This window comes from Triturus cristatus, chromosome 4_1, assembly GCF_964204655.1.
Source record: "Triturus cristatus chromosome 4_1, aTriCri1.1, whole genome shotgun sequence".
Taxonomy (NCBI): Eukaryota; Metazoa; Chordata; class Amphibia; order Caudata; family Salamandridae; genus Triturus; species Triturus cristatus.
The window spans coordinates 1,112,234,905-1,112,261,118 of NC_140585.1; the positions used below are offsets into that span (position 1 = coordinate 1,112,234,905).

The 26,214-nt window shown below is 41.3% G+C and overlaps 1 protein-coding gene across 3 annotated transcripts in view; it reads right to left on the reverse strand.

Moving 5' to 3' along the window:
• DUS4L (dihydrouridine synthase 4 like) overlaps nucleotides 1-26,214 on the reverse strand; it is a 144,050-nt gene that overhangs the window by 9,875 nt on the left and 107,961 nt on the right. For all 3 annotated transcript variants that reach the window (XM_085654123.1, XM_085654122.1, XM_085654124.1), the window contains 3 exons: nucleotides 20,983-21,100; nucleotides 12,837-12,959; nucleotides 9,656-9,882 (listed from right to left, as the gene is read on the reverse strand). In XM_085654123.1, coding sequence (XP_085510249.1) covers nucleotides 9,656-9,882; nucleotides 12,837-12,959; nucleotides 20,983-21,100 — 468 coding nt within the window. The remainder of the gene's footprint in view (nucleotides 1-9,655; nucleotides 9,883-12,836; nucleotides 12,960-20,982; nucleotides 21,101-26,214) is intronic.

A 26,214-nucleotide genomic window follows, 5' to 3' on the forward strand; every position in this document is an offset into this window, starting at 1 on the left:
GTACCAGATGGCGTTAGTGTTGTCAAGAAGCATCTGTACTAGCCTCCCCTTGATGGATGAACAGAAGGTTGTCAACGCCAAATAGATAGCCCTCAGCTGCAGAAGGTTAATGTGGAGCCGGGAATCCGCCAGAGGCCTCTGATCTCCACCTTTCCCAGATGGTTGTCCAAACCCGGAAGCGATGCATCGGTCACCACGGTCAGCTCTAGGGTGGGGAATGTAGAGGGGTCTACTGCTGACCCAAATGCGGTCCACCAACCACCACTGCATATCTTATGCAGTCTTCTCTGAAATCTGGATGTGGTAAGAGAGGACCCCTTTGAAACTGAGACTTTAGATCCCTCTGCAAAGCCCACATAGACCACCTGGTGTGCTTGACAAGCAAGATACAGGAGCCCATCGGTCCCAGCAGCCTCAGAGGCGACCTTCCTGGAATCCAGGACCCAGGTTGAAAGGTCGAGATCATATCATGAATGTCCCAGACTCTCTTTCCTGGGCAAAAAGGCACGAAACAGAACCATGTCCAGAACAGCTCTAATGAAAGGGAGTTTCTGAGGAGTAAGTTGTGACTTCGGCACTTTGATAGTGAACCTCAAAATGACACAAGATCCACCGTTGTCTGGTGGTGGCTGACAACAGCCTGAGGCGAGCCCATCTTTAACAGCCAGTAATCGAGGTAGGGGGAAAACTGGCACCCCTGACCTCCAAAGGTGTGCTGTCACCACTGCCATCACTTTCGTGACCACCACAGGGGCACTCGTGAAACCAAAGGGAAGCAAAGCAAATTGAAAGTGGTCCTGTCCCACCACAATCTGCAGGTAGCACCGGTGAGCTGGCAGGATGGGGATGTAGGAATGAGTGTCTTGCAGGTTCAATACCATCATCCAGTTTTCAGGGTTGAGAGCAGACAAGACCTGGGCTAATGTGATCATTCTGAACGTTTCCTTCCAGATGCAGGTGTTGAGAGAGCACAGGTCTAAAATAGGCCTCAGGCCTCCATCTTTCTTGGGCACCAGAAAACAGTGGGAAGAACAACCACAACCTACTTGTGGCGCAGGCATCATCTTGACAGCCCCTTTGGCCAAAAGGGCTTGCACTTCTTGGCGCAAAATGGAGAGATGGTCCTACGTCAGTCATTAGGTGGACGGTGGGAGATGCGGTGGGAAAAAAGGAAGGGTAAAGTGTATTCTCTGCACACAATTTGTAGGACCCACCTCTCCAATGTTATCGCTTGCCAGCCCAGAAAGAATTGGTAGATTCTGACTTCCACTAGGTGGCTGTGGCCCTGTATGGGACACTAAAGAGGTTTGGCAGGCAAGGCTGCGGTGGACTAGACGGCACGCTGATCTGGGCAGCGGGGGTGGTCTGCACATTGACCTCTCACGCAAAACTGCTGGGTTCTCTGTGGTGACTGGGCAGGCTGGCGGTAAGGGGGGCCTCTGCCAAAGCCACGAAAGGATATGAAAATGGAAATGCTGCAGTTGGGGAGGCAGGAGGAAAAGCCTCGAGAGCGAGCGGTGACCCTACTCTCTTTTAAACATTTGAGGGTGGAGTCAGCCTTGTCCCTGAACAGGAGAGTCCCATCAAAGGGCATGTCTATCAGGGAGGACTGGACATTGCCAGAGAACCAAGTTGAGCGCAGCCACTCATGGCGACGAATGGCAACGCTGGTCCCTATGGCCCACCTGATGGAGTCTGTAGTGTCAAAGCCACAACGCATTGGGAACTTGGCAGCATCACAATCATATTGAGTCGCATGAGAGAGTACAGGGCGAAGGTCGTCCTGTATAATGGGGAGGACTTGTGCTACCATATCCGAAAGGGAGTCAGTGTTATGGCCCAACAAACAATTGGCATTAACAGAGTGCCGGCCAAAATGCTGGAGGAAAAGAGGCATTTTACGAATGTTTCCACTTGCTGCACCAAGGAGAGTGGTGGTTAAAGTGTTTGGACTCAAATGGCTTGTGGATGCTTGCACCACAAGACTTCCTGGTGAAGGGTGCTGTGACAGGAAAGCCATGTCACCAGGAGCGTGGCAATGGTGCCTGGCGATCTGTCTGGTGGAACAGAGCAAGGCTTGGCCCAAGTACCTAAAAGGTGTCTGTCAGAGCCTCATTAAAAGGCAGCAGGGTTTAAGAGGAAGTCTGGCCTGGCTACATGACGTCAGTAAGAAAATGTTCACCTCAAGGGTGGAAAGCTGGAGGTCAATGATTTCAGCTGCAGATACACATGAACATAGCATAGGAGGCAGATTCTTATATGGCAGGTCCAGGAGGAGAGAAAAGAGTTGTCTTGGGGGAGTTGTCAAGTCCACTTGCCTCCTGCAAGTCCTCATTCCAGTTGTCATCCTGAGCTAACTCATCCAGTGGGTCATAATCGTTCTTGGAGAATGTTGCCTTCCCTGTTGTAAGTCAAGTGTGGGAGTGAGCGCCTTGGTCAGATTTAGGTGTATCGTTGGTCGAAGTGGGGCCAGACAATCAGCACATCCTCTTCGGGTGGCGGCTTCAGCGCCAATGTACCAGGTGTGGCGTGGTTTTAGGCGCCGGGGCAGCATCAGAACAGAAGCCAGAGACTCCTTTGGGCCCTAAGGTGCACTAGAGGGAGTCTGTAGGGATGGAACGAGCCGGAGCATTGATGGGTGGAACTCTTCAATTTGGTGAGGCATGGCTCAAGGCCCTGGAAACTTTGGTTGTGCTGAAACCAGCTGCGGAATCGGCTCGAAGTTGCCCAACTTCAAGAACATGATCGAGAAGGTTGGCACTGCACACATGCTTGCTCAGAGGAGTGCGGGTGGCACAAAGGAGCGGAACTCAGCTTCTATTCTTTTGTGTTTCTTGTTGAAGACCGGCCCCTGAAGTGGCTTCGTTGACTCATGAAATGAAAGCAGGATCAAAACTTCGATGTGGACAGTGACTTGGAGCAGTCCGGTGAGGAAATATGAATTTTGTGATCAGTTATGTCCCCTATCGTAGACCCCAACGGCTCCATGTGCATGCTATAAGTACATGTATGTTCCCTCCTGCTCCAGTTTTGAAGACGCAAATATATGTGCGTCCACCGTCAACATGTCCTCTTTCAGAACCACCATGAATGGGTCGGATATTCCATTCCTAAGTATGAAAGGCCACCGACTTTATGTGGTTCACTTTCCACATTTTACAGATTCAGGCGAGTAGGCCCGAATTCTGTCATCAAGCCTTTTCCTGCCTTCTGCCTCTGAAAGCTCCAGTCTGAGCCTGCATCTGTGTCCATGAACTTTGTCCTACTCCCTGCGCGGCTAACGGTGCCTGATCCAGCCTGTCGCCTGCCAAAAAACTGTATTTCACCTTCAAGATTATCTCCTCCGCTCCTCATCCGATGCATTCCTGTCTAGTAGTTTAGGTAAACATTCCTCCAGCTACCGTGCAAAGGGCCAGGCCTCGCTGCCCTCATGCAAGTAATTCATAGCCCCGTTACCATGGAATATTTCTACCCCCTCGCATCTAGTGTAGACACTTAGACGCTTGTACACGCACTAACAGTCAGTATAGAATAGATTCTATCCTAGAGACCTCTCCTTTTGGATAACACAGTTCTTTAAACATAGGATATTAGATATGATTTGGGATTAGGTTGACATGACCCCCCAGACTTCTGTCTCCACATGTAGAGCTAAATGTCAAGTCCCCTTCACCCTCTAGTTGCACGTCAATCACACGTCATGCGGCTGCGCGCGCATCTCTGCCAACTATTTCTGCTGACATTGCAGGATTCTCTTATGGATCCACCCACTTGTGACATCATGTATGATGACGTTTATTAAATTACGCCCATGTACCGCCTCTATTAGTTACGTATGCACCTTTTATCTACACTATCAGCTGTTACGCCTCTTGCATCTGTTTCACTGTAATGTATTTTCTATAAAACTGCCTATCTGTCAATAATGTATGCCCTTCCTTCCTGAACTTTCGTGGTGATGGAATAGAATGCCTACAATTCGAATTGTATTCCTTTGTATAGGAATAAAGCCTTTTAAAACCTCTAATACCACGGATTCTGCCTCTTATATTTACTGAGTTATTCTTAATAGACTTTACCGCATAAAAAATAGTACCGGTAATGAAATATTTACCACACCGGGGTGCTTGGTTTTCTTCTTCTTGGCAATATAATGTTTTGCTTTTTGTTCTCCGATGGGCTTAGGGTTCATCAACGCTCAGTCTCTGCTGGTCTTGACCCCAGGCACCACAGGTATACCTGGTAGGGATCCGTCACAGAGATCTGTTTGCGATTGTGCTAACAAGGCTTGAAACACGCCATTGTAGGGGTTAATAACCCTTACACACTGAGGAATATTGAGAAAATCGAGGTAAAAGTGTCACTGAGAGGTGAGGGGGAGCTTTGGATCTGCGTCTAGTGGCACAGAAAGAAAGGAACTGACTTCAGCATGCAGGAGTTGCGCCTTTATGGCCACCTCACGTCATTTCTGGAGCAAAACGGCGACAGTGCAGAGCCACATGGTGCCACCTTCCGGCATACCGAGTTATACCAAAAAAGTTTCCAGATCCAGTTTGACGACTGGGTAATATTCAAAAGGTGAGGACTCTGCCACCAGACATCTCTATCAGAATATACAAAATCTTTTAACCAACACTTCATTTGCTAGCTTGACAGATCTGGAATTGGGATAGGTGATTATATGGACAGATTCTCAGCTTTTGCTTTAAAGGATGCTCTAAATGATCTGACCTAATGTATGTGTAATCACCCTTTATAAAGTTAAGGACATATTGCAAAAAATGTAAAATAAAAAAGAAAGATAATAATTAATTTAGGGCTATTTCTTCAAGCTTATAATGTGTAATGATCCTGAGCATAAACCAATGTGTGGATATGCATTTTAATATGCAATAATTCCTAGGAATAGTTTTAAGAAAATGGACAAGGTTTAATTTCCATTTTGGAAATATTTTTCAAAGTTTGTAGATATTTCAAACATCTGGTCTCACACTCTCATCAACATAGTTTTTATTTTTTTAAAGATTATGTCAGTTCTTCAGTTATGAAGACATTGAGTAGGTTACATATTGACGTGAGTTTAGAACCGTGAGCACTTGGAAGAGTTTAGAGTCAAGAGGACGAGCAGTAAAGCCTTGCACAGTTTGGCTGTCCAGCATATTTTAAAACACGTCTTCTCATCTTAGAATGTACACAGAACCTGGGCTTCAAGAAACAAGCATTGTTCAAGTCAAGAGACCTCCCTCATCACTGCAACAATAGCCTGCATTTTTATGGTCTTCTTTTAGAATCCAGCCACAATGACCATTTTAATAGGAAAAAGAACACAAACTGCTCTAAAGGATGAGAAGATTTAATTATTTTAGGATGGTAAATTTTATACAAAATGACATGGGTGAGATTATTTCACCTCCTCCTTCCTCGGGCTTAGAATATATACTAACCACTCAAATTTCAGTTCTTTACTTGTCCAGATTTTATGGACTACTGTGACCTCTGAAGACTTCAAGGTCACTCATCAGTGACAATGGAATACGAGCTCAACATTCGAGAACATTTCTGGAACCATATTCTAAAGCAGATACAAATATTACAACTTCCTTACTACACAGAAAGTGCTCCTTATACTTAACAATACCTATAACAGGACTAGTAAGTTTTAGCTGATAAATCTTCAACCTGCCCCAAAATAGGAGATTTTGGATAAACGTCTGAAAAGGACAATGGTGGTAACACACCCAGTTTTTTTTGGGTTGTTTCACTTAATTACGTTGACCCAGAGATCTTGTTTTTGCGCTATTGGAGAAATAAACCTTCCAATGCCCATCAAGAAAGCTAAGACTTTCTGTAGGCCGTGGGCAGATACATTTTCTGGGAAAGGTGGGACATGCACCCGCCTTTGCCTAATTGCGTGCTGTCCTTTTACAAATACGCCCGCAAAGCCCAATGGAAAAAATGCTCCAAAAAAAAACAAAAAAAAAAAAACACATGCATGAGCGTGTGAAAAGTCCAGAGTGATTCCAAAAGGTCGTTTTCCTAGAGCATCGCATGCGCGCTGCGCTCGACCTAAAAGGGGCATTACATTGCAATTACACCTTCTTGGAATGAGTAGATTCTGCTCTCTAGAGTCTGCCCCTACTGCTCTAAGATTTTAACATAGCTTGTAAATTGTTTGTTATGTATTTAGTGGACTAGGATTGTTATGAAGTGATTAGTAAGTAAGGGCTCCGGTCACCTCTGTTAAATCTGGCTCCCCAATGACTGCTGCCCAGCTGCTGTTTTAATATCATTGGCCCCTGTCCTGACTGACAAACTGACTGACTTGTTACTTGTTTCCTTCCAATCGGAGATGCTACTTGTTAATTAGACGGAAGAGATTTGTCGGTCTTCCTAAAAAATAAACAATCTAGATGCCATAAGTCAAAGACATACCACCAAACAAATCGGTTACCAGCTCTGTGTAAAATTCAGAAGAGACAGTTTGCCAAGCAGCTCTCCTCCTTTCTGACTGAGGAGATTCTGTTTGATGATTGGCAATTAAGTTGTCGTCCTGGGAGGAATACAGAAACAGCTATAGCTATCACCACAGACAAGAATAGATTAATCGTAGATGACAGTGTAACCACAAGAGTGATCCTGTTGGATCTCTCTTCTGCATTTGATACTGAGGACCCTGCACACAAGCCTTTGGAAATGTGCAAAGTTGGAACTGTCAGGGACCACCTGACGTGGTTGAAGTTTTCTTGGAAATTTGTTGACAGTATCTGCCCCTTTCCTCCTTTCGTTCTAAAAGTATCCGATTCGGTGTGGAGTGCCTCAGTGATCATCATGGTCACTGATCCCATTCAACATATATGCTTGGGTCTTTTTCAGTCTGGTTAGTACAGGGCAGCAATGCTAGGCATTGTCCTATGCTGGTGACATTTGAGGTAACCCACCTGGACAAAAATGCTCCCAGGTCTGTGACCAATTTGAGAGAACGCTTGTTAGCTACCCAGGAAAGTATGGGTCACAAACCTCCCCAAGTTAAATGCTGATAAAACTGAGCTGCCTCTCCTGGCCTGCAACAACATCCACTATAGACAGCCTGTGGCTGACACGCAGGGTGCGAGCCTCCCAACCCTATTCCCAAAGCAAAATCTCTGAGAACAATAACTAATCAGGGCCTGCCATTTAATCATCAGATGATGAGGTGAAAACTTCTTTGTCGCTTCTTTGTGCATTCAGAAAAGTTATTTCCAGAGTCCCATGCCTTGATGATACTTTACCTGTAGTTTTTCCACACCACGCTGGACTATTGCAACTCACTCTACTTTGGAATCCTTGCTTATCAAGTAGCCTCGCTCCAGGGAGTGCAGAATCAGGCTGTTGTGATGATTTGCAAGTTCAATATGTTTGATAATGTCACCTCGGCTAAGGGCAGTCTTTACTGGCTGGCGGTGAACAGCTAGTCTACTTTAAGGCCATCTGCATGTGTCATAAATCATTACACAGCCCGGAACTGCCTTGTTTAACAAATTGTCTGCCTCACTCCCAGACCTGGAGAACCAGAAATCAACTGCTGTCACAGCAGCCTTGGATCAAAATGTCTTGCTGTGGGGCAGCTCCTTATATTACCTAGCCTCTGTTCTAGACAATAGAATCACCTAAATATCCCTCTTTGGCAAATCTGTAACCAACTGGCTTTCAGGAACGTCCTCAAGATTAGTCAGTTTTAATAACTCAGGGCTGTGAGTCTCAGGATTCACCTCATTGTTTTTAGCTCCACAAGCTCATGGGGTGGAACATGTTCACTTTATAAATAATCAGTGTAATCTTGTGCAGATTACTTCAAAACCAAAGCTTACTCATGTGCCAATCAGCTCAATCCCACTTGCCAGCTACCCCATAAATGAACTCGAGCAAATTATTCTCCTTTACTAAGTGTCAGACTAACAGCATTGTTATTTCTTTTTGTGGCCCTTTCATTTAGACGCAGGAATCTGTATGTTGACTGTGGCTTGTCTAGTTCTATTAACTAATTTGTTTGGGCCCCGTGTGTGCAATCAGCACTATATACAATCTGGGATCTTTCCCTTCTCAGGGGAAAAGTGGGAGGAAAGTGCATGCTTCATCAGTTACCATCTTCTATCAGCTCAACTGATTGTTCAAGACTGATAGTGATGATAGGCTATTGAGTGACAGGACATTACTGGTGACCTACCTATGATGAGGATCCTTTCATGCTTCTGAGGGGTGGGGGGCTGCTAGAGACTGTGGTGAGCTCTTGCTCACTTTGTGCATGTACCCAGCTGCCCCCTAACTGGGCCTCGAGATTGCCTCAGCCCACCTCTCTGGCTTGCAAGGCTTTGTGGAGGCTGCCGGTCGGGAATGATTCTCCAAAACATCTTAACCAATATTGCAGCTGCCAGACATCCTCTAGTGAACCAAAGGCCCTTAGTATAGTTCCATGAAGAGTGATGTGCTAAACTACCTGTAACAATGATGCACGGTTCCTGCTGTATTACAAAGACTGTTCATGGCGCTGTTGTAGTGCACCCCGTGACCTTTACCTCCTTAGTTACGATTGTGGCTTGGGGAATTTGGAGCACAGGTTCTAGGGACCTCTATAGGCACCTTTCGGACTCCTACTTCACCTGTGGTGGAACAGTCCCATTTCCACAAAACATCTGGGGTAAGCATGCTATTTAGGTGGGGATTTTGCTTTGATCTTTTCTAAAGGCTGACGGTTTCTGATTAGGACGGCTCTGAAGAGACCCAGTGCCATGCCAGAGAAGACTGTGGGACTGGGCAATCACGTCAGTGGTGAGTACTGGAAGAAGCACCTTGATCACACAAGCACCGAAGAGGTCCACGGCACAGTGTATTCTTAGTGACCTGACAATTAAGTGGGTTACTGTTGAAATTGACTCCCCACATTAGACAAAGGCACAGTTTAGCAACAGAAAATAGAAAAAAAGACCCTACAGGCATAGCTATAAATAAGAGCCAAATCACTCAATCGCTGTGCTATATTATCCGTTTAATTTCCCCTAATGTTTCAGATATACCTGTATTTGTACAGTTTTGTGTTGGGTGTAGATTAAAGTACTTTTCCTTTTAAAGACAAAGAACTGGCATGCCAATCAATTTATTAGGCAGTATTTTGTGAGACATTAAGTTCTGTTTCTGTAACGCCCCATCACCTACCTGAGTAAGCCTTTGATTGCTCGCCTCACTAACATCAGAGGTAAGTGCTAAAAAGGTGAACCTGGTACTCAGTTTTCACGGTAATAACAGGTAAACCCAAGAGGCAAGACACCAGAGGCAAACTGACTCCATCACCTTGACTGAGGCCCAGTAACACCGGATTGCCCCATGGTTGTTTATAGGAGTATGTGTTGACGTGTATTAGTATCCGTATTCGAGATGGGGGTTTGTGAATGGATTTCAATGGTTTACATATAGTGAGTGTTGAAAAAGGTAGTTGGGATTGCCTGTGGAGTGAGAATGTTGGATGCTAATGAAAGGGGGATCGTTGATATCTGGATCGTGGTACAGTCATGTTTCAGTCAGTGATGTCCTTAATAAGGAAGAAATTAATTTATCAGTGACTCTGGCACAGTAAATATAAGCGCCTTCATGTGCACGCTCTCTCCCCAACAAGCCTACTCACCATCTGCACCTGTCATTTCACGGACGTGCTCCACTTCTTTAAAATTTCTGATGTCTCCATTTGCAACTACAGGAATGGACATACTGTCTTTGATGGTTTTAATCTCCTCGTAGTGTACTGGCTGATGCCTTTCTTCCACACTTCTACCATGGACAGTTATCCAGGAAACTCCAGCTGCCTCTGCCTTTCGACAGAGATCCACAGTTCTGGTGATGTCATCATGTATCCTAAAATTTAGAGAGATTCACCACTCAACTTCTATTTCTTCACCCTGATTTAAAACATATTGTTGTAGAAGAGAGACGCTGAAAAATAAATGATGCACAGAAACAAATGAAGTTGTTCTACGCATGTGAAACGACTCTCTCATGTAAATTACAATGAAGAAACCCTGTGATACGTATTATCACTTATGTATGTAAGAAGTTATTGACCATCACTGAAAATTCATAGCTTTCTTCCTAATGCCCTATATCGCTTATTAGGGAGTGGAAAAGGATGACAGGATTTTGATTATTTACCTCTTCGGGTAATTTAGGACTATCCATCACAGATGCAAAATTAAAAGCCGTACACATTGCTGGGGCAGGTGGCCAGATTATATTTCTTCAAATATTTGGTCCAAAACTAACAATGACATTCTGCTGGCAAAACAGAAATGAATTTTAAAATCATTAATGCAAATTTAAATGGAAAAAATATGCCCCAAAAATCATATAACAAACTGAAGATCATCTTAAACATTCACCCACCTGAGGTTGCAGAACATAAGAATTGCTTGTTGCTGCAGTGATAAATTAATGGCTGAGTTATGCTTGTGTTTCCAGTAATTTGAAATATGAGGTTAAATTGCAAAAAATGTTGAAAGTAAATATTATAGAGAGATTGTTTTGTTATTGTAGATAAAAGAAGGTCGTTTTAATATGTTTTGTAAAACTTTTAGCCCATGAACACTAGCCCAACCAAACCTTCAAAACGGATACTCTGCACCTCCAAATCACTTACATGGGAAGAAACATTTCATCAGCTGTGTGCAAATGTAGTACAGGATACTGCTAACCGCTCACCTGAACCCATAAAAATCTGTGAAAGTTTCATCTCAAATTGAAACAGTAATACCACACAGGAACTTTTAACAGGTCAATTATCAAACAAGAGGATCCTATAAAAAACGTACTTTTCATTGCCATCATTTGAGATCATGCAGCAGAAATCAACATTTTCTGCAGACACAAGTGTTTCGTGCCCAACATAGCCGTCTTGCAGGGTCCAACTGGACTGCAGTTTTCATTGAAACAAATGCAGTTGTTGCCTTAGGCAGTCTAAAGACATTAGATTACACCTGTCCCTTCTCAGTTTCTGGCATAAAGTACAACACAACCATCTTCCATTCACCTGTTTTAGTGTCCTGCTCTGATCCTTGCACATTATTGACTGTTGTTCTTGTACATCAAATTTGGCACTAATTATAGCTCTGCCTATTTTACTGAGGAGGGTGTCTACCACCTTTTCCCCACCCTACCTCTCTTCAATCCCAAAACTTATATTGGCTAGCAATGAAGCCACCTGACGAGACATTCAGAGATATGTTTTAGTTTTTTTTCAGACAAGGTAATAGCCTAAGAAAACGTTTTTATCTTGTACATACCTGTTTTGTAAAACTCCTTAAAGACTCACAGATCTGTCTAAACTTCAACCACTGGCAGAGATGTCACATTAATCCTCTCAGTTGCCAGTTTTAATTCACATGAACTTCCAACTTCAGAAGGATCAAGAGATTGCTAAATATAGTTTCTTCACATGAAGAATACTCTTTGGTTTTTGTTAGCTCTTAGAACTATTCCACTGTCCCGTCAGGAGGCTTGGACACAATCTCAAAGTAGGGTCTCTTCTACCAACAACGTCTGGTGTTGTCCACTATTTTAGTGGTGTTTCAAAAAGTTATTTGTTCAATTCTAGACAATAGCCAAGTTAGACGATATCCAGTACTCACCTGTCAGACCTTGAGAAATTCTACCCCAACTGTTACAGAAAATGGGGGTACGATTTTGGACGTAGTCAGTTGGTAGATCAATCAGATTGGCCACTGCTGGTAAAGTTGGTGGGAAAAGGATTGTTTAGATAAGTGAATGCTAGGTCTGGTACAAAATGATCCACTAGGTCTGGCGAGACAAGGATTCGCTGCGAAGGGTGAGGGTTCTTCATCTTGCACCACAAACAGATTACGCTCTTCAAAATTGAAGTAATGCTAAGGATTTAAACAGGTTTGTGTATGTCTTGATGGCATGCAAGACATCATCAACATTTTTCCAAAACAATGCTTCACCATCAAAGTGTTTAGAAAAACCTTATCCAAGACTCTTGCCTGAAAGTAAACATTGCCCTTTCAGGCTCTACACAAGTTAACTGCTTGAAACCATGGCCAATGGAAGGGTCAATGAGGAGAGAAGACCTTAGTTCTCTTTTATGCAAAGAAAGGGGCATTGGCTAACTCAATAGCTAAGCAGAAAGGTACCTTGTATGGCAACTGCAAATTAGAACCAAGAGCCTGCTCTAAAAATAACGCAAGTTAGGGGTCTATGGAGGCCAAACTTAAAATCAAAGAGTTCCTAGTGAGAAGGAAAATAATTAAAAAGTATTACTCGTTTTCTTTGAATGTCATTGTCTGGAGGGGATGGAAGAATAAACCTGGTTGATTCACAATTAAAAGAAATGTATCATCGGTTCATGCTGCTTGATAAACTGCAATCTGCCTTTGTGCTGTCTGGGAAGTTCAGACAATATTTTATGTATGACCACACTCTTATTACAATACTATACTAAAAAGAAATAAATTAAGAAATGATGGATATTGTAGTATATAAGCTCAATAACATTTCTCTTACCATTCCTACTGGATGGAATGTTTGTATAGGATCATTTTTTGATGCTTGTTTCTTCTTTTAGTTTTTATGCTATTTATTCCGACATAAACAGTTACCAACGGACTACATTTGTTCAGAGGACTCCTATATAAGAAATGAAATCTTCAGGAATAATTTTTGTTTATTTATATTTTTGGGACATACCAACAATAATCACTCATTTTACTTGGTTAGACCGTGGCCAAATTACATCTGAATTCCTAAACATGTGTAACAGTAATAGGCTAACGCTTTTTAAATTTTACTCTCTGGCTTACCTTATCTTAATTGACACTGAAAATGTAGGAATATCCACTCGATTTCTTACTTGTCGTACCATATCTTTAACCAAGTCTGGCTTGTTGATCAAGCAAGCACCGTAGCCTTCTGACAATGCCCACCTAAGAAGTATAAAAATAAACGTTAATCTTGATATACGCAAGATTTATTATTTTCAAATATCAACATTACCCAACACTTTGAATTTATAAAATATGCCAATTAAAGTGTTTCCTACACTGGTACTTGTCAACTTAATTTCACTAGTTTTCAGGGTTTTTCCCCCAAAGTGCCTCTACAAGACATTTAGGGCCAGTGAAAAGCACGTTCTATAACTATGTACGAGGTTCACTTTCGAAGTTTGCAACCGCAAAAATGCTTTTGCCAATGTACTAAACCCATTTTACGAGTGCGTAACGTTTTCCGACTTCTAAAATGGGTTAAGAAATCGCTATTTAAAAAGGAACGTTTTGTAGACGTCCCTTCCAAATAGAGATGCCTAGTGATAAGTATTTAAGTTTTAGGACTGAAATAAAGGTTGTAAAACCATTGATATTCCATCCACACCCAAGCTGGGGTAGTAACCCATTCACAAAGGGAAGGGGAGTCCTTGGGACCCTTTCCGTTAGTGAATGTAAATAAATTGTTTGTTGGAGAGTAGGCAGTGGTTCGCAGATCCACTGACAACTGTCAAACAAACAAAAGAAAGGTAAACTTTTCTTTTTGAACACAGCCCCAATTCATTTAAGGAAAATAAGCCACATAGAAAAAAATACATAAGGCAATCACAGACATGGTGGTCTGCTAAGTCCAGTAGGCAACTATCCCAGTGATGGTCTCCAATCAGAGCGAGTGACAGTTTGCAAACTAATTCATGATTATTAATGAGGTAGATCAGACTGCGAAAAAAATTTGAATTTTCTGAAACAAACGTATATTATATTTACTGGTTGCAAAAATACTGGTCATGAAAATGCTGGTTGCAAAATGTGACCAGTGGTGCGAGCAGTAAATAGTAGCTTGTGCCGAGTTTCTTTCATCAAACAAACGTCAGCTAACTTTATTTTCATCCTTTGTTACTTTATTCTTGATGTCTGGGTATACAACAAATTGTTAAGAGTCCTCAATGCTTCTGGAGCCAAACATTTAGTGAAGGTAGTCAAGGAGCTAATTACTACCCCAGCACATTTGAGGATCAGAATTCTATCCTTATCTCTTGTACACTGGGTGAATCCATAAAGGTCATGCCCCTATGCAACAACAACAGAATACTGTGCTGGACCTCACTGGTCGATAGAGAAATGTGTAAACAAACTCAGTAAGATTAAACAGGCGGTCAAGACCACCTATGAAAGGCACAAATACTTAAATGGTCTGAAAAAACATGCTTTCCAAACTACTTCACATCCCACTACTGGTAAGTCATTCTCCAATTCGGTGATTTCTGGATTTGTCAAAATTAATGAGACATCAACTTACAGCTGCTTATCTTTGCTGTTTTGCATCATAACGTGAGTAACCAGGAGAAAAAGAGTGCTACGTGGTGCCTGAGTGTCTGTAGTAACTCTTGGAGTTTCCTTATAGTCCCTAATTGAGACAGTGGTCATTGACTGCTTGTTCTGCCGAAGTTCTCACTCTGTTGACCTATGCACTGTGAGGTTACACATCAGCAGGCAAAGCATGTCGCTTTTGAGCTGACAAATTAAGCGAGAAGGAGCAAAGGTAAGAAATTCTCATTTGTGTAAATCAGATTTTCTTGAATATGTTTAGTGTTATAGCGCTATAGGCTCTGGATATTTATAACTAATTTCTTCAATGATATTACAAGTTGGGTAGAATTGCTGACCATTAAACTCATATTGAGGCATTTAAATTAAGTGCACGTTACCTCACTTGTTAGAGTGAATATACTATTTTATGATGTCTTGACTGGTATAGTAAATAAATGCAGAGCAGAAAGCCAGAGAATGTAAGTTACTCTATCCTGGGAAGGAGAGACCCTAAGTTTATCATGTTCTTAAACCTCTTTTTAAAGTAGTAAATACTCAAGAGTTTAGGATGTGGGTGAAGAAAGAGCAGAGTCCATGCTTATGAAGAGCCCAATGTAGATTTTTTGTTTTAAGCACTTTGGGCACGATGGTGACCCTTGGGTGTAAGGGTCATGCTCCAACATTGCATAATTATATTCAGCAGGGAGTGTGGGGCCAGCACTCTAAAAATTCGCAAACATTTGTGGCCATACAAACATATCTGAGTGGACAAAAGAAGTCATCAGGGAAGAGAACCCATGTGCAACAAATGTCCATTTGTGGAAATGATACACAGACAATCCTGGAAATGGGATGAAAACCCGGCTATCAGCCTAACAAATTTGCAACGGTAATAAATTCCTCATCTTCATGGTGACTAGAGTAGGATTGAGGTGTCTTTCTTGGACCTGAAAATCAGCCTGTGCGAACAATATCCTAAATGTGAGGTATTTTACAAACCTACAGACATGAATGATGTGTTAAGATTTGATAGTTTCCATCCGCAAGCCTTCAGAGCAAATCTACAGTTTGGACATTTCTTGTGGTTACGATAAGAAGTGTAGACTATGAAGGATTATAAACCACACGCTGAAAAACTAACCCAGAGAAGGAATACCCGGACAGAGTCATCTATCAAGCTAAAAAACAGACCCAACATAAACCCAGAGATCCATTCTTAAAAACGGTCTGAAAGGATGACAAAGAAAGTACTCCAACAGCTTGAAAAAAATTATAAACAGATATTGTAAATTAATGACATCGGCTTCCTTAACTTACAAAAAAAAAACATGTTTCCTTCAAATATGGACGGTCACTCAGGGATAGTAATATTCAAACCAGACCAACCTCAACCATCTCCCATAAGGGACGGATTTGGGACCTACCTCCTGTAACAAGACATTTTCCCTGTGGTCAGTGTAACATATGCCCACTTAATAAAAAAAAATTTAAAAAAACAAAGCAACTTGATTTGGTTCTTAAAACGCAGTGGAGCCTCAACAGTTTTACAAACTGGAACACTGATAATGTCATTTACATCATCAGATGTCCACGGGCAGATACGTTGGCATGTTCAATAGAAATTAGATTGATGATCAGCGAACAGAAATATCTTTACAATGTAAGAAAACACAAACGAAGCTCATGAGACACTAAATTGAAGGAAAAAACCCTGAAAATTAACAAGAATGGACAATAATTGAAAAATTGCCTAAGGAATCAAGCTGGAAACTGTTCCATAATGATCAAAGGTAGATTTACTGACTTGATTATGTAAAATAGGATTGAATGATGACATGGATTGGAATCAGCTGAAACAATATTTTAACTTCAAAGTTTTCCCATTAAAAACCGTCTCTCCCAGTTATGATCATTTCTCCATTCGGATTTCGAAATATGACTAAACATATCTGGACTAACAATGACAGACTGCTGGCTTTTTCTTTTACTGTTTTTTAAAGAAATAAGAGCACCTCAATACAGAGGCACACAGTTGGCCCTATTTTTAATCCAGTCTCGCTTTTTAGAAACATGCATGTCCATAAACAAGAGTGTTAGTTTTGATATGAGGAAATGGCTATCGCATATTTAAATTGTTTTTGACTGATAGTAATGGGGTACTTAAAAACAGATTCATTAACCTGAACATATCGGCTGTTGCTCGTGGTTCTCCATGTTGGAGCTTTGGGATTTGGATATTTATGTGCAACATTGCTTTGCTTGTCCATATATACATTGCAGGTTTTGGATTACCGCAATACCCTGTCTCCTGAAAAATCCAAGAATAACCTCTTGATCAAATCCATCACAATATTGGATTAAGTCTCTATTATATAAATTCCAAGTATTACGATCAATATACACTTAACCATTACAGGAAGGAGTGACATCTTGAAATAATTAGGGGTGGGCGGAATTTGCGGAATTGCGTTACGCAAATCTCCGTGAAACGGTAAAAAATCTCCGCGAACACGCAGAAATTCCGCGAACACGCGGAATTGCTTGTTCGCGATGCTTTTTTCCTGTTCACAATTGCTGTTTGCGTGCTCGGGGAGAAATATCTCGCGAACACGCATTTTGAGATCGCGAACAAGCAAAGATTTCGCGAAATCGCGGAAAGCAGACTCTTTAGCAATTTCGCGTTCTCCGCGGAACGCGAAATTACGCAAATTCCGCAAATTCCGCGATCGGAACGAAATTTACCGCCCAGGCCTAGAAATAATGACATGCTTCTATGCATGAGCCAACTTGAAGGCCTAATGAAGCACTATCAAAGATTGTCTTTTTATATTTTATGATCTCCTGTGGCGATTGTCAATTAGCTAGATCTACATGTGTTTAGTGAATGTGGAGTCACCAGCAAGATCACTGCAGTAAACGCAAAGGGACAGAGATTACTCCGCATAAAATGTGTGCACTAGTCTAAAATAAATATGGAAAGTAGCCTTAGCTAAAAGAACAAGACTCCGGACAGTACAAAATACCTCCTTCGGTACATGTAGGTCTAGTACCACTTTGTGGTCTACCACACAAGTTACCTGAGAGAACCAAGAACCTGTGAAGGGTGCCTTTAAGTCTTTCCATTTACCGCAATAGAATAATGAGAGTCTGATCATCTCGTTTTTGAAATCCAAAAGTATTTGACGTCAGGGAAGGATCTCCCCGTGCTACAGCTATGAAACAAAATTGAACCCTGAATAGGGTACGTTTAAACTCTTATTGATAATAATTGTATTCATCTTTAAAGTGTGGAGTGGGGTCCTCACAATGTTCAATATAATATTGAGGTTTGATACATGCACATGCGTGCTTTTGCTGTCTTTACTTCTCTGGTGGAGCACAATATTTTCTCAGAATCTGTGAGAATTAAGCATCAAAATTGAATTTCTCTGATTGGAATCTCTTGAACTAATTCTATCTTGATTTCTATGTCACAGGCCTACAAAATAAAGTAGTTACAGCAACAGTTATGAGAACATTCAGGTTCACCATATGCGTTTCATGTTTGTGGATACACACTTAGTAGGGATCCAACAGCCCGTAGAGGGCAGTTTAATAGCCCAAAAATGTAAGCAATGATTTGGAAGCAGGAAGCTTTACTTTCTGTAGGCATCCTAGCATTTGGATTTGAACCTTACAAGTGGTACCCGCCTAATAAAGTGAAAGCTAAGCGTATACTACTCAGAAAATGTAATCCATCTGTGTCCTTGATTATATATACAGCTTCAGCAATCTCTGCTCTCCAGACTATGGTGGAGTCCATCTAGGTGGAATTCACTACTACCTAGATGTGGAATGGACATCAATGATGAAGCATGGCGTAAATGAATAGGTAGTGAAGTGCCGTTTTCCATCATTTTGTTATACCTGTGGCATAGTGGTAGGGTAGAGTTGTAACATCTGCGTATTTCTTGTTGAAACACCATTCAACTTGCAATTCGGAAAGGGTTTGGGGCGGTGCACCACCAATTGGCTCATCAATATATTACACCAAGTGGTCAGTAGTAGGTGGTTCAAAAAGTCTTTATTTTAAATTAAATTGATTGTCCAAACAAAGCCTCAGCCAACGCGTTTCGTTCACATTGAACTTCGTCAGGGCTGGAAGAATACAAAAAACATAACATAAATACACATAACATTTAAAACGTGCATTAAAAACACCATTTAAAAGTTGACACAAACTGAGAGAATACGCACAGGACAAATATTGAGTGTACCCTAGACAATTGGCATACAAATATTACTAAACACAACAATTTTTTTAGAAAACCACAATACGTGACAATACGAACTACAGCAATTGCATTGTTGTCACGGAAGGCGACAGTGTGCATCTGTGGTTCCGAAATAATAACGTTCTGAGTGACCCTTATTACATGTGAGTACAATTTAAACAGGAATACCCCTAACTTGAGCATAGTTACTATCGTTTTGAATCTGAAATATTGACTTTCTGAGAGACCCTTATTGTAAGTGAGTACAATTTGAGGTACCCCTAATTTGAGCGTGATTACCGTGGTTTTAAATCTGAATGCCCCATATTGCCATGTATAATTCACAGTATTTAATCAGAAATTTAGGGGAGGAGTTGGCGGGGGCATGTATGGACCTGTATAGTTAAAAAAAATTTTTGGGTTTCCCCATACTGTCAATGGGCTATCCCGTACAAAGGAAAAACAGGCTTGATTAGGGTAGAAAGGCAGGAAAGAAACTATGAAGCAGAACGTCCCCCTTAGGGAGACACGTACCATGAGTTGAAAGGCAAGTGCAATCCAATGGAAAACCGTGCTGTATGTAGAGAAATATCCGTCTCGCGAAGTGCCGTGAGCAATGGCGTATATTTTCAGGTGCACAGTCCTGATTGTGCTGACAGTGCCACCTTGATAAGGACACTGTGCACGTTTCTATCGAGAGAAAAATAAAGAAAAATCAATAAAGAAAAAATATATATGAAGAATGGAAAATACCCAACAATAGCGTGACGGTATGCCATTGCTCACGGCACTTCGCGAGACGGATATTTCTCTACATACAGCACGGTTTTCCATTGGATTGCACTTGCCTTTCAACTCATGGTACGTGTCTCCCTAAGGGGGACGTTCTGCTTCATAGTTTCTTTCCTGCCTTTCTACCCTAATCAAGCCTGTTTTTCCTTTGTACGGGATAGCCCATTGACAGTATGGGGAAACCCAAAAATTTTTTTTAACTATACAGGTCCATACATGCCCCCGCCAACTCCTCCCCTAAATTTCTGATTAAATACTGTGAATTATACATGGCAATATGGGGCATTCAGATTTAAAACCACGGTAATCACGCTCAAATTAGGGGTACCTCAAATTGTACTCACTTACAATAAGGGTCTCTCAGAAAGTCAATATTTCAGATTCAAAACGATAGTAACTATGCTCAAGTTAGGGGTATTCCTGTTTAAACTGTACTCACATGTAATAAGGGTCACTCAGAACGTTATTATTTCGGAACCACAGATGCACACTGTCGCCTTCCGTGACAACAATGCAATTGCTGTAGTTCGTATTGTCACGTATTGTGGTTTTCTAAAAAAATTGTTGTGTTTAGTAATATTTGTATGCCAATTGTCTAGGGTACACTCAATATTTGTCCTGTGCGTATTCTCTCAGTTTGTGTCAACTTTTAAATGGTGTTTTTAATGCACGTTTTAAATGTTATGTGTATTTATGTTATGTTTTTTGTATTCTTCCAGCCCTGACGAAGTTCAATGTGAACGAAACGCGTTGGCTGAGGCTTTGTTTGGACAATCAATTTAATTTAAAATAAAGACTTTTTGAACCACCTACTACTGACCACTTGGTGTAATATATTGATGAGCCAATTGGTGGTGCACCGCCCCAAACCCTTTCCGAATTCTCAGTTTTCTGCTTGGCAGTTTGGCATCTACTAACGGCGGATGCTGGGGCGTTTGCTTGCACACCGTCACTAACTTTTAAAACCATTTCATACGAATCGGGAATATAGTAAGGAGGTGCAGTCATTGAAGTCCGCCGTTAATTCTGCTTTTCTTCTAACCATTCAACTTGCATATACACTGTGATCACAACTTCTATCCTGGCATTCTTACATATCAAATTTCAAAAACTACAATGTGCTCAAAACGGAGAATGTTGGTTTATTAACGGGCCACAAACAGCCCTCATCCATAGCCACCTGTCGGACAAGCCTTCTCGGCTCCATATGCAAGCCAACATCCTTTTCAATATTCTGTGCTTCACAAGCAAATCCAAAAATACTGCACAACCACAGTCTATGATCGAACACTACCTCCTAATAGTCCACAGAAGTGAGTGCTGCTGCAGAGCAGACAGAGTTCTCTGCAACTGGCTACGACCTGTGGAACAGCATTCCTCTAAACCAGCGGTCGAGCCAAGGCTCTGTTTCTGTGATGCGATGTTACCACTGGTCTGACTAATTGTTTCTAATTAAAAAGAAACTGCATTAATGATGACTATGTCTGTGACTGTTTCGTCTTGAAAAGAAGTAGTGATTTTAAACTAGAACAGATCAGGTTTACATTTTTCTGAACCCATTGTACTATGAAAGCTAGCCTACTGCTCATCTCACAGATCTTACTTCTTACCTTTGTGGACAACCACAGTTTAGGTCTACTCCGTCTGCGAATGGGCTCACCATGCAAGCAGCATCAGCTAAAGTCTGGGCTTCTTTGGCAGCAAATTGAACAATCAGTGGGCGGTCACCTAGTGAATGACAGACGCTGATGAGGATACATAAAAGATATCAAAAATATTTGTACATTGTCAAAAGTCTTATTGGTGAATGTAGAAGGTGGCAGCAGTGCTGATCATAGGAGGAGTTTGTGAAGAAGTGCTCTGAAGGAGGTGCCAGATTCTCAAGCGTTGTTTTATATGTATGTGATTTCCCGCTTTGAAAATAAAGACAAGTGTGTCCTTTAGCTACAGATTTCTTTATTTAGATCTCTTTACGTTTCATTGACTGTACTGCGGCATTTGAGGGGGTTGACAGAAGTGTGTTGTGAAGGAAATTATCTGCCTCTGACTATTAGGCTCAGTAAACTTTTTAAACCGACATGTGGGATCAGATCAAGTTAAGTATAGGGTCAACTTGCTTTAGAAAAGTGTACACATATTATATGATGCACCAGGGATGAGTTTTGTCACCCATTATTCAGCCTTTACAGAGTTGATTTGTGGTACTATTTAGGAAATGCAGGTTATTTTTCACCAAAATTGAGATGAGAGGTTTTACCTGTCCGCCAGTATGAGTATCACACAGTAATCTTCAATCTTAGACTGCAAAATACATTGTTTGCCCCACATGACTTTGATCAGGCTAATAAACCATGTGAAAATATCTTGCAGATCCATTGGTGAAAAAAGTATAGGTCAAGCCTGCTCTTCTAAAAATGTACGCTATGTTTGCTCTTCTAAACCTTTGAGTATATGTTTCGAGGAGGTGGGTAGCTACAGATAGGACCAATCAAGACTACAATCTGAAGCAGCCAGCACTACTTTTCAAATAACTTGCTATGTAACTTAGCCCCTACTGCAAAACCAATACTGTCTATGAATAAACTACATTTATACCTGCATTCATATGTTTTCCTCGCAATACTGAAAATTGGCTTCACCTTTTCAATGTTCTTTTTTCAAGGCCTTGTCTGCCCTGATCTATCAAATAGGCTCAGATTCCTTTTTAAGACAAACTCGAGTGGTTGCATCTAATTTTCTAAAATATTAGTCAACCAAGGAAACAACCATGAACTCTTTAGTGTGATGTGAAATGGCATTCTATTTTAAAATTTTGAGGCCAAAACCCCGGTTATTGTATTTTCAGAAATCGTTACACGATTATGAACCTTGCGAAGGGTCAGGATAGGTTAGTGAAATATAAACAGTTAAAGAACATGACTAACAGAAAGGGAAACCTTTGTACATTATCACATAACCCAGGATCCACAAGTTTTTGCCTTTCAGAAGTTTTCAGCATGTATATGATTCCTATTTCACTGGTAAACCACTGGAATATTTGTATACTTTGCTACCAGTAGTACACAACATCATTTCTTGCATTTGAGGCTTTTATTATTCCCACTTTATTGATTTAAGAGCTACTAGGACAGTTATAAAGGGTTGTCTAGGAAGTATTGTCTCTGTGATTGGTAAACTGAAAACATTTTGCATATTATGAGCATACGGCCTGTGAATCTTAGCAGATACCTATTTCTGTTAAAACTATTATTTAATGTGACAGGGATTTGTTCCTTCCACGTGGCGTTCCAAAGTACTACTTTAGCTGGAAGAAAGTTCAGACTAGTTACATAAATAGGCTTGAGTTAACCATGCATCAATTAGGCTGTTGCAAGTCATTCGTTTTTCCATAAACTTGTACTTAAGGCAAGGACGAATTTTTAAAGTTGATCCTGAGAAAAATGTATTTCCCCCTTGGTAGATCGCTTCTAAGGGCAATGTTATGTCTTATTTTAGGTTACCAACCCTGGGTTTTGATTTTAATTTAATATTGTTTGCCTAATTTTATTTTTTAACTAATCAATAATAAAATAGACAAAACTGACTACTTTTTGTGCACATGTTCATTCATGCTTCATGGAGGTATAGCTGCCATCACTGTCTCTTTCTTGCACTGTTTATATTTTCTGGTTAAAGTTTATAGGTGTATGCATTGACAAACAGCATGCTCTTTTCTAGCTACTTTATACTTTGTAGGAGCAGGACCCTGATAAGGAGCTCGCTGCTACTTATGAAACTATTCTTTTTTTCAGGGACTGAAACTCATAACACATAACTATCATTGTTATTGTTTTTTATCTTCAGGCGATCTCTGGGCTGTAACCAATAAAGCATAAGTAGGTAGGCATAAGCTTTATTCGACAGAAGTGTCATAAAAGCTGTAGTCAAATTTTTTTCCCCTTTAAACAGGAAGTACAAACATAGAACATTTCCAGTTTGCATAAACAATTAATACAACGAAATAGTCATTTGAGCCATGAGTTAGATAAAGGAAATTTCGTTTTCAAGGTATTAAAAAGACAGGATAACATTTTCAATCAGTTTGTCAAATGTATTTCTACAATTAAAAAGTATAAAAACAACCAATTCATCATCAGAAGTGGTGAGGGGCCAGTTTCCTCGAACATTGTTAAAATATACCTTTCCTAGCAGCATAAGTAAAGTATGGTGTATGTACAATTTCATCATTGGCTTTTTCTCTGCATACTATCTCTATGTTGTAATCAACAGAGTTTAATTAATGTATATAATCTTTATAGTCTCCTCTAACCAGTAATGTTTACGTTTTCTTATGTTCATTTTATTTTGGTTTATTTCTACAAGCCATCTCTGGGCAGCAACCAAGAACATTCAAACTATAATCATAATATCTGAAACAGTAACTCTATGCAGGCACCTTATAAATCTGTGAGGGGCACAGTTTTTTGGGAGCTCGAGAGAAGAGACCTAGGAGATGCAAAGAATAACTGAGATCCTTAGCAAGACACCAATTGCTCTCCATAACAAGGCAAAAACAAATAGGTATATTTGCTTTGAGTACCCCCTTTTGATATATGTTTGGACCATTTTGGCAGAATGGAGGCAGGTAATGTTAGAGGATATCTTTGCCTCCAACTGCTTATTTATATTTGGCACTGAAGCTGCAAGCTTTATGCAGTGCCGTATCAAGGGTATCATGGGTCATCATGCAAGCTAGGAAAATGGGGCACCCTTCTTCCCTGCTGGGCGGTAAGAGAGAGCCTAGGGTGGACCCCTCACAGCTTCAGCGTTGTTGCCACTGCACATGCTTCACTAATGATCGATATGCTGTCAGTGTGATGTTAAACAGCTCTTCCACAGCACTCTGAAGGTGCAAGAGCATCACATCTTCTACAGTGAAAGGCATCTCAATGACATATGGAGCTTGGGTTAGCAGTAGTCTGGCGCACTGGTGCAAGATGCTTCACAGTCATCGCTATTCTGGCCCATGATCTCTGTGCTGTTAAATGAGGAGACAAGCTGCATGAGCAGCAGAGAAGCTCCCTACTGTGTGGAAGGTCTGCATGAGTGAGAACTTGAGATGCCAGAAACAGGCTGCAGGAGACTGGAGGCATTAGGTGAAAAGAACTGTAAAGTGGCTGGTAATGTTTACAGACTAAGGCGGGGGCTTGCAATATTACCTGGGAGACAGAGTTGCAGGAACTGAAGGAGGCAGTCTGTAGGAGGTGCTTTGTACAGTTGAGAGGCTAATATTTAGGTTAGGGGTGTGATTTGGATTTGGCTTGGGTAACAGTTGTAGCAAGGATTAGAATCAATGATGTGGCTGGGGTTTTGTTAAGTCTGGTCTTACTGGTGGCGCCACGGTAAAGGATAGAGTGGAGGTTAAGTTTCTGGCTGGATAAGGTTAGTGCTTTTGTTAACTGGGTGCTAAACTGATAAAATAATGCAAGAATGTCTTGTATTTGCGTCCTGGGCTTCCACCTGGCCTGCAAAGGAGAAATGATGGCAAATTTGCAATGTGAAAATTTCAGATCTTTCATAAGGAGTTTGCCCAGCTAATTTTAGCAGCAATAGTATGGTACCCAGCTAGTTTTTGGGTTGTGTAAATAAGCGTTTCTACATGTTTTTGAGCAAGCGATGCTATCCAGACTTTCTGTAGCAGGAGAAGAAGCCCAGAGACATGTGCAAAGCACTATGGGGTGAGCCAGAGGGAGGGAGGATGCCCTCAAGGGTTCCCTGTGACTCTGGTCTATTTTGAGATCTTTTTTTAATATGTGGTTTCAACTACAGTAAGGGTTTTGGTCATTGTCTACTGAGGTTTGGCTTCTCACCTTCCCTCTCTACTCTACCCTCTTTTTCTCTTGGGGCTAGAAGTCTTGTTGCAGGGCTTCGGGAGCTAGGAGATCATTACAATATTTGCTGTATTGCGTTTTCTAATACAAGGTATTTGCCATGCTACTTTATTGTTAGGAAAGGCAGTGTGGCTGATGGGTCGTGCCACTTCAAACAATTATCTTCCAATAAGAAAATATTAACACTGTAAAGAAAATGCTTACTAGGATGTGAAATGTGCCAGGGACTCAAACTGGTTTGGGGACATATGAATTATTGGTAGTCAGTGGTATCCATAAGGATCGAGCCACTGAGATTACGGGCATGGAAGTCTGTCTTCGCTTAAGACTCTGGTGGAAAAAAAGCAGCAATTTCGTGAGAGCTATAAATTTGAAGATATCCTTCCCTGTTCCTTCACAATTAGCAGGACCACAAGTGATTGGCTTTGCACCAGTATGGTCCTTCCGTTCAGCGACGCAGGGCAAAAGACACAGGAGAGGTGATCTGACAAGTGGCATCAGCAGAGAAGCCAGAGTGGAAATATCATGTTTAAACTAGGACGTCTTATGAAAGAGCACTCGGCCAATAAGATTCCCTTAGGGAGAGAGTATTTTAGATTTGGCACAGGGATGGATGAAGCAGTCTTCCTTATATGGCTTCCCAAAACCCACAGCTCCATGCCTATGATACAAACTGCACTCTAGTCTACAAAAAAGGAAACTCCTTCATCCCCTTAAATACAAAACAAGTAATTATCGAAGAGGAGTAATCTGGCAGGGTTCATATTTCATCAGAATGTGGAGGCTGAAATAACTGCCCTTCACCACCTTCAGGCCCTTCACACATTCTCAATCTCTCTACTTGTCATCCTTTCTCCATTCTTAATTGTTACAAACCTCATTGTCCCTGCACCTTTCAATGAAAACTTCACTTACATATTTAGTGCTGTGTAGGCGACCCGGTACTTACTCTACAGACTCCCACCTTCAGAT